The 9443-nt window shown below is 46.9% G+C and overlaps 1 protein-coding gene across 4 annotated transcripts; it reads left to right on the top strand.

Annotated features, from left to right (window-relative positions):
• Positions 1-2971: 2971 nt before the first annotated feature.
• TMEM140 (transmembrane protein 140) lies at positions 2972-9443 on the top strand. Of its 4 annotated transcripts, none has more exons than XM_077339224.1 (3): positions 2972-3147; positions 6217-6346; positions 7291-9443. In XM_077339224.1, exon 3 carries the CDS (start codon positions 7303-7305, stop codon positions 7921-7923), a length of 621 nt encoding a protein of 206 aa, XP_077195339.1. In that variant the 5' UTR covers positions 2972-3147; positions 6217-6346; positions 7291-7302; the 3' UTR covers positions 7924-9443. The 4 variants fall into 4 exon arrangements, with proteins under 4 accessions (XP_077195339.1, XP_077195336.1, XP_077195337.1 ...); XM_077339221.1 differs by having other exon boundaries at positions 2976-3147; positions 7288-9443; XM_077339222.1 differs by having other exon boundaries at positions 2976-3147; positions 6149-6346; positions 7288-9443.

Below are 9443 nucleotides of genomic sequence, written 5' to 3'. Positions count from 1 at the left end.
CATTTCCCAAATGCTGGGCAAGGCAGGGAAGGCTACAGGGGGGTTGCCTCCTTCCTGCCCTGTCCTCTATATCTTCCAAAGGCAAGACTAGGTGGGGAAGGCCATGGGCGAGGGAACTGCCTTTTCTCCATCCATCCCCACATTTCCCAAAGGCCAGGCTGCTCAGGGAAGACCATAGGGGGATGGGCTGCCTCCTTCCCACCCATCCCCATATCCCAAAGGGCAGGCTGAGCAGGGAAGGCTATGGGCAGGGAAAACTGCTGGATCCCCCCCAGCCCCTCTGAGTACAGGGAGAGGGGAAGAAAGCAAAAAGTGGTCTGATGGCCAGCTGCAGAGCCATGGGGAGGTGTTGTGGTCCTGATAGGAAGGACTCCTTGGAGAAAAAGTCCTGCCAGGAGCTTCCAGTTTCACCCAAACCTCAGTTGGATGAGAGCTTAGCCCAGCCAGATGTTCAACAGAGAGCTCTGACCAGCAGGACGGAATGGAGCTGCATACAAATCAGGGCTTAGATGCCACAGCTGTTCAGACGTTTCTCATTCCTCTACCCAACCTCCAGCTCCCTGAGCCAATTAAGCAATGTGCTGGAAGAGAGCTCCAGTCTAAAAGGCACCACACCATGTTAGCAAGACTGTTGCTGACTGCAGAAAACTGAGTCATCACAGAGTGAGGACTGAGAGTCTGCTGACAACCTATATTGAGGCTGGGAACTGCTTCTTCCGCTGATGCCCTTGGATTGCCTGAATGAACCCTTGACTCACTGGACTGAATTAAGACATTCTTTGCATTCTGTCTGCCCCTTGGCACTCTGTTTTTGAAATACTGATTTTTCTCTGCTTTCCTGGCAGCTCGTCTGTTTTCTTCCAGCAGAGAGCTGAAATCTGAGACCACCACAGGAGCCAAAGGAAGCAGGTGGTTTCCCTTCCTTGCCAGGGGGATATGGAGGGTAGGAAGTGGCTGAGGATGGGGCAACTTACCAACAGCAGGACCTTTTAGGGAGGACAGTACATCTTCCACTCAGCAAGCATCAGGAAGAAGACAGATACACCCCATGACTGGCCCTCATTAGAAGAGTGCTCTCTCCCTAATGGCAGCACACCCCCAGAGAGGGGCATTCAGGCAGGGAGTGAGTTGTCAGGACACAACTTCAACTTCATAATGCTTAGTGATTATAGTGATGATGATACACCAATGCCCACCCCACCAAGAGTGTATTCTTTCATCTATTAATTCTGTCCAGGAAAACATGAAAACAATAATAGGCCCATGATAAACTCTTTTGAGAGTACACAATGGGGACCTTCAGGGACACCACAGTTTCAGCCCTTAGGCTTCCATGGAAGCCATCTTAACTAATCTGATGGAAAGCTAAGAGCTTCTAAAAGATCTCTCTAGTGCCAAACTGGACAGACATGTCCATTTCAGTTTCCCTGATCCAATTGGGGGAATTTAAGAAAATAAAATAAAATTTCTTCTGATGGTTTCGTGCAAAGGTGGCTCTCATAGGACTGATTTACTATGGGAGACATCAAGGCAGTGTCTTGGCAGACAGTTGTATTGTGCACTGTTGTGTTACCAGAGAGCTAGCTTGGTGTAGTGGTTAAGAGTGGCAGCCTCTAATCTGGAGAACTGAGTTTGATTCCTCACTCCTACACGTGGAGCCAGCTGGGTGACCTGGAGCCAGTTACAGTTCTCTCAGAGCTCTCTCAGCCTTATTGACCTCACTAGATGGCCATTGTGGAGAGAGGTAGGGTAGGTGATTGTAAGCCACTTTAAGACTCCTTCAGGTAGGAAAAAGCTGGATACAAAAAAACATTCAGCTTTCATTTTTTGTGCATGTTATTAAACCTCTCCCATAGCAGCTTTGTAGTGTGACTTGTTCTTGTTTTGTTAGTGTGATGCCCTTGTTGAAATGGATCTATATTGTTAATAGTAAATTATCAAAACAGCTCTAATACAAGCTGTGCAGAGGAATGTGCAATAAAATGGCAGAAGGGCGCTGTAACGTAATGAACTGGGGAGTGGGGGGGGATGACCCTGGATGGACATAAAATGTGATAAATAAGCTACAATTAAGAGTTTGGAATCACCAGGTAGCTTTAGACTAGGACCAGCACAATCTCTCCAGGTGATACTGGTTATTCTACAAACCTGGGCAGCAGTATCATATCATTCCCCAATATAACCATGTAAGAATTATTTCACATCTAAGCTCCAAGTTAAAGTAAACAAATAGCTTGCCAGACACTGAGAGGCTTATCAGCCAGTCACAGCGAGTCAGCCCTGGGGAAGCATCACGTTCCCTACTCCTATTTTTGTACATATACTCAAGTGCAGTCCATTCTTCTGCTTCATTTTTGCTGCCGGTTATTTTCTAGCAGTTTCTATGCCATTCGCGAGCATGTGACAAGCAGCGACTTGTTCCAGTCATTGTTGATGATCATGGTGTGAGAGAAATGTACCCTTTCAACCCCTTCCTCAGATGCCGCTGGAAAACAATGCACGAGTCCTGACTAGTTCCTGAAAACCTGATTAGGGAAGTGAAACAACCACCCTTGAGCGTCGAAGGCTGCAGCACACACAAGCCAGCATTCCGTTCTGCTTACATGGCTGCTGCGAATTCAGAGGCAATAAAACATCCATAAGGAAGTAACTGTACAAAATAGGGCCGCCGAACTCCAGATGAGGCCTAGAGATCATCTTCAATTGCAAGTGATCTCCAAACGACAGAGACCAATTCTCCCTGGGACAAAGGCTGCTTTGAAGGATAGGCGTTACGGCATGACACCCCACGCCCCAAGCCCCGCCCTCACAATCTGGGGACGCCCCGACCCAGAGTTGGCAACTCGACAAGAACTAGGGCTCTATTTAAAGCGCGCAGAAAGGCCCCGCTGGCCCGCAGGTGAGGCAGGAAAGTCCCCCTCTCCGGCTCAGTCATGTGTCTCGAGAGCGGGCTGGGCGGCGGCGGCGGCGGCGGCGGCGGCGGCGGGGAGGAAAGGGAAAGCGAAAACGAAAGGGGCATCCGGCGGGGAGGCGTGGCCCGGGAGGAGGGCGCGTGACCGGCCGCCACAGCCTTCCCACCGAGGGGCCGAAGAGCTCGAGGAAACCAGACGGCTGCAGAGCGCGGGCGCCGCCGGAGCTAGGCAGCAGGTAAAGCTCCGGCCTGGGCACTCGTGCGCTGCCCTTATCGCCTTGGCAGGGGCAGGGCGAGCGGGTGGGGGCTCCGCGGCTGGCCCCGGCGCTTGTCTTCGCGCGCGCTCGGAGTTCCTGCTGCCTCAGCAGTTCCCAGCAGGGCTGGTGTGGGGCTTTCACGGGGCCCGGGCAAGAGCAGATTTTGCTCCGTCTCCTCGTGCAAGGATCGTTCTGCCGCCCTCCCGTTTGGCTGGGCTCAACAGCACGACACAAAACTCAGTTAGGAGCAACAGGTCGCCAGGCTATGTTGGGCGACCCCCACGCCCAGCCCTTTCCTTCAGGCCTCCGAAGCGACCCTCGCCCACCGGCTGAAGTTCCCGGCGGCAGCCCAGCGCTTGGTCGCCAGAGCGGATCCTGCGGGGCTCATTGCGGAGGGAGTTCTCGCCCGACAAACCAGGCGCGTCCCTAACGGAATAAGCGACAAGTCAACCGGGCGCCGACCGAGTCTGAGCTCACACTACTGGGGAGGAGCGAGGCAAGCCTCCAGGGAATCCCCCGGGATCAGTTTTCCTGGAGTACATGGATGTTTTGGAGGGTGGGCTCTGTGGCATTGTCCCCACGGGGGCTCCATCCCCAAATCTCCAAGAGTTTCTCGAATTTATTCTGGCAGCCCTACTTTGGAATGGATAGAGATTTATAGCCTTTGTCTTTTCTTCATGGATTTCAGATTCAAATGCTTATTTCTTAGATTCAAGTGGGTAGCCATGGTGGTCTGAAGTAGCACAACAAAAATAGTGTCCAATGGCACCTTTAAGACCAACAAAGATTTATTCAGGGCATGAGCTTTCGAGTGCATATCTGAGGAAGAGTGCCTGCGCTCGAAAGGTCATGCCTTGAATAAATCTCTGTTGACCTTAAGGGTGCTATTGGACTCTATTTTTGTTGCGTTTATTTCCTGTTTGAGGTTTTTAAAAACATTTTCATGTATTTGTAGCCCCCCCCATTATGTGATGAGGGGGGGTCAGGGGAGGTTGTGTTTGTGTTCCAGGGTCCCCAATGTTTTTAATTCTAGAGGTTTGTATGTGCCCAGACATGCGCCCACACAAACACTTCAGAAGATTGGGGGGGGAATTTAGTCTGGTAACAGACACAGAATGAATGTGTATAATTTAAAGGGAAAACACGACCACATTTAAGAATTTCCACACGGCAGATCATAGAAGATGCATACTTTAAAGCCTGATGTGTTTCCAAATATGGTCCACTTTTCACAGAAAGAAAGGGGTGGAATGATTCGTAAAAATATGGATAAGTATTGGTAAACCAGTGCAAAGTATTATACTATCAGTATGAGCTTTTTAAACTTCAAGAATGCAATAAGCTGATGTAAACACAGATCCCAGCAGTTGTAAATAAATGCAGCAGTAATACATAGTAGAAGTAGTAGAGCATGAAGCAAAATTGATCTCAGGTTCACAATGATTTTTATTTTCAAGACTTCAAAAGGTTTTTAGGTAAGCAAACCTACCTACATTTCCTGTGTGGCAAACTGGTTTCATCTTGAATTCAGTGAACCTAGAAAAACTTCACAATGCTACCACCAAAAAGGCCCTGCACTTCTGGTGAAAAGATTAGTGTGCCTATCTACTGGGATAAATATAATAGCAGCACACAGAGCAGAGCTTTCTTAAAGGGTACAGCCTGTCCCTTTAATAGCCTTGTCAGGTTTCAGAGATTCCTTTTCCATAAGTCCTTCTCACAATTTGAGTTCTTTCCTCCTTTGGGCAGAGCTTAACAGCTTGAAAACAAGAATAGCTGAGTCTGGGTGGTTTGGATAGGGCACCATGCATACTTTCTTTGGATTTCAGAAATGCTGCTTCTCCCTTCCTCAGTTCCCACTGGATTACATCTTACCCTGGCTTCTTTTTCTTTGCCTGAACCTCTACTTCCTAACCTGCGAAATCCCCCCCCTTTCTCTTCTGGGCCTCTTAATGCTTCTATGAACCACTTTGCCCTACCTTTATCACCTGTTTTCTAGGTTTCCTTTTGCTTATTTGCCTCTGTCTTTCTCCACATAACATTAAAAACAAAACTGTTTTTCTCCCAGGGTTTCAAAACTACTGGAAAATGTAAATACAGTGTTTGCTGCCATATAAGACTACTTTTTCCCCCTGAAAAACATGCCTCCAAGTGGGGGGGGGTCGTCCTATACGCCGGGTGCACTTCAGTTGGGATAGACATAGCTGCCCATAGTGGCCCATAGTACTGTAATGTAATGTAACAAACTCTATATTTTGAGTGGCAATGTTGGGGTGGGGGGTCATCTTATACGTCCAGTCGTCTTATACGCCGGCAAATACGGTATTTAGAATATTATTCCTCACTTTTCCTTCCAGAGTGGCTTAAAACTTTGTTTCGAAATCAACACAATATAAATAAAACAAATAATAATTAGATATATCTTGGGCCCGCCAGTCCTGAAGACAGGAAGAGCAAACAAAAGCTCAGCTTAGATATTACAACTGGTAGCGGTGTTCCTTCCAATGTGCTCTGTCTGCTCTCTGAATCCTGGTTTAAAATGCTAGTATGGTAGAGCAAGTCAAAGGGACCCTGCAGAACACAAATATAAACCATGGTTCATCTACTCCAGGAAACAGCCTTTCACAGCCATGTAGGGCTGAGTCCGTTCATTGTTGGATAGCACACTGCTGCTGTGCTATAACTCTCCTTTGTCTTTGCCACCCAGCAAAATCCAGTTTCAAATAATGGTTACATCACAATGACAGTGCAATATCTACAGCCTTGTTCAGCACTGTTCACAAGAAATGCCTTCTTTTTTATCAGCATTTTGTATTTGCACTATCTTTACATGGAGCTTTGTTATTGAGTATTATTACTTGGAGCTTTATTACTGAGAACTGGGTAAGATAGGTGTAATGTTATGCATTTACTCAGTTATGGAACCATTGCCTTTTGGGAAGCCTGTGTCAACATGTTATCTCAATTTTTTAACTTACAGTATAGGGTGGGTGAATGTCTCCTGCACAGTGAAACTTGATTTAGAGTGTTAATTCCACCCCCTCCCAGTCAGGTACCCTTAACCTGGCGTTAAAGCCAAGAAAGTGGTAGTGCAAAGGAAGCAGATGCACTAAGAAGAAAGTGGGCCATCACTTTGAAACCAGCTTTGGACCTTCAGCAAAAGAATCTTCCATTGAAGGTATGAGTCTACCAATCTAAATGCTATTTTAGGACTTTGTAATCTCCGGTATCTGTGGTGGGTTAATCTATATGGCCCTCCTCTACAAACACATCCTACAGAGAGAGATCTAGTCGGGAGATTTATGGGCAGTGAATAATGTGGAGGCTGCTGTGACCTAAATGCTGCTGAATTGTTACTTATGTTTTATTATGTTTACTAGTAATAAAGCCCATTTGTAAAAATGGGCAGGTGGAGGCTGGGGGCATTGCACGCAGAGAGGCTATGGGTGCAAGGATGGGGTGAGGTGGATACGTTGGGGAGATGGTGGGAGACGGGCCAGCGCTGGAAGGGAGAGACAAAGTCATGGGGCAGGCGTTGCAACCAGGGGCGGCTCTCCTGGCAACCTGTGCAGTGTTGGGGCACGCGAGGCAATTCGCAGCAGGGATCAGCGCGGCGATGCGGGTCAAGGGGGGCCAGATGGGCCTGGAACGGGGCAGGGCATGGCCCCCCCAGGGGCCGGCGAGGGCTGGGCGTTGGCGTGGTGGCCGGAGCCGGGGTGGCAGTGGAGGGGGAAGGGAAGGCATTGGGGAGGGGTGGGAGTCAGTCGCGGCTCCGGCGCCTACCAGTTATCATATTAGGGTCTGGGTTGTGATATCAATGAGGTTAAGCTAACTCTCCACTCCTGTTGATCTCACCATTTTTTTTTTGCCAATTTTAAGATCAGTTTCAAAAAATACCCACCACCACCCCTACTTTAGTGGCAAAGCACTCTCTATTGCATTATTTATTTCTGTGGATAAATGGATGGATATGCTCCTTGCTAATACATCTATCTGTTTTGTGTTGAACAACTATGCCCACTTAGTTTCTCTAAGCAAAGCTGTCTGAGAATAGCTGTCTTGCCAATTTGATTCAGATGTTTTGGAATATACCTGAAATTGGTCTTCTCTTTATCCTAGCAGGTGAATTTCAAGATGACAATCCAGATGGGAGTTCAGAAAGCCTTCACTAGTTCCAGCATCGGGCTGTGGTGGGAGAGATACTGTCTCTATCTGTTTTATTTCAGTACAATCTTCCTGGTGACTGGTTACATTGCTTTGCTGTTTTATGCTCTCATTTGGGAAGGTGGAAATATTGTCAGCCTTCCGACCAAGAGAATTGGTTTCTACAACTTCTGCCTGTGGAACGAGGAAGCAGAAAAACTGGACTGCCTTCTGTTCAATGACTTGGAAAAGATGGGCATCAACAAAGTGGCCCTGGTCTTGTCCAGGATCTGTGTCTATTCCACACCAGTATTGTGCCTCTATGTTGCCACTACTATCTTGCAGGCCCTGTGCTTGAAAGACAAAGATGGATGGAAACTAGCCTGTACTCTGTTGGCTGTTTGTGTTCTGAGCTTGCCTGCTGGCCTCAGTTTGTTTCTCTTCCAGACTCAGAGGTGGGTTCAGATCTCTGAGCTTGGAGCAGGTCCTGCAGCCTTGGCTGGGGCTCAGGCCTTGCTCCTACTCCACATGGTTATTATTGGCATGTACCTGGCACGGCCCAAAGATGCACTTCCTCCAGGAGAGTTCTTTCCTGTCAAGAGTGTCCCATGAGTATGTTTAAGTTCTAAGTTTATGCATTACTGTCAGGCAATACATGTTAAAAGTGCCTTTTGAACAACACCTGCATGTCAGTCCATATTCTACTGAGTCAGGTTAATGTTGTGTTGCTGTGGGCATTTGTAATCCTGCAGGATAATTACTTTGACACTTGGCTTTTCTAAAGCAGCTCCTTTGAAGCAGAAGCCAGCACTTAGACACATTTTGCACAGGGACATAGCCATCTGCAAAGACTATCAGTGTAAAAATTACGTAGTAATCATTTCTTCCACCCGCCCTATCACAATGGGCTTTGGAAGGATGCACAGCTGCCTTGTAAGTAGCAGTGGGAGGAAACAAACTGGGCTGCACAGTCCTCTGCTTGGCACAGTAGATAACATGGGCAGGATAAGCAGGTGCCCTTCTGTGTCTGAAATGGGCTGAGTGTGAGGAGTTGCTGTTGTATATGATGAGCACATCAGGGCTTGCTCCAGAGCATGACCTGTCTGCTCTTCTGGTTGGGCTGTAAATGGGACAGAGGAAATACACCACCACAGAAAATGATATGAGCACAATCTTTTAAAATTAACAACAGGTAACCACCATGGCATTTTCTTGGAAATATTCAGTCCCTGCACTTTCAGGAGTCACCAAAAGATGGCAAGCTTTTACTAGAGAAGCCAACAAAAGGCAGCTATTTTTACTTGAGATCACTACCCCCCCCCCCCCCCACTCCCTTGGCATGTTCTTGTCTTGTTTGTGATGGAGTGTGGGGAAGGTGACAAATTGCAGGAGCCACCTTTTCAGCTGCTACAAAGAGACTGCAGGTGTGTCTTCTGCTGGAAGCAAAACTAACATTGCTGAGTTAATTTAGAAAGGTTGAAACTATAGGTTAAGCAGCACAGTATTCTATTACTTCCGTACGTCACAAGCCATTGCCATAATTCATACTGTTTTAAGTTGTCATTCTGATTTTTAAAACCAAAAATAGTGCTACAATGAGTGGCAGTTTGGTACACTGATTTTGTTGTGACTTTCAGTTCAGGATGTCTGATCAACATTTTAAAGGGAAAATGGTTAGTATTTCTGTTTATTCCTGCCGTACAGCAAATGGAATTTGGGACTAGGAAAAGATCCCAAATCAGGGTAGGCAAAGGAGCCCCATTACAATCTGAAAAAGATGTTCAAGAAGTAAGGTGACAAGATGCAATCATGGACAGGACCATGAGGAACTGGTTATGACTGATTGTTAACACTTCCATTTAAAAATAATCTGTTCCAGGCATACAGCTGATTTTGCTGTCATAACTGATAATGCTACCTCCTTGATTTATCTATATGCTGATGATTAACTATATTAATACATAAAGGACAATTTTCTTTTCCTTGGTTCTTAACAATTTGAAACAAAGCAATAGATTTCATCATCAGATGTAAGTGGCCTAGTCACTTTTTCACCTATTTGTGCCAATACAAAACAAAAATGTTCCGTTATTCCGACAAAAATGTTCAAATAAAAGACTTGTTCATCATTA

Source organism: Paroedura picta, chromosome 5 (genome assembly GCF_049243985.1).
Source record: "Paroedura picta isolate Pp20150507F chromosome 5, Ppicta_v3.0, whole genome shotgun sequence".
Taxonomy (NCBI): domain Eukaryota; kingdom Metazoa; phylum Chordata; class Lepidosauria; order Squamata; family Gekkonidae; genus Paroedura; species Paroedura picta.
Note: the sequence above shows the minus strand (reverse complement) of the source record. Positions and strands in the feature narration are given on the sequence as shown.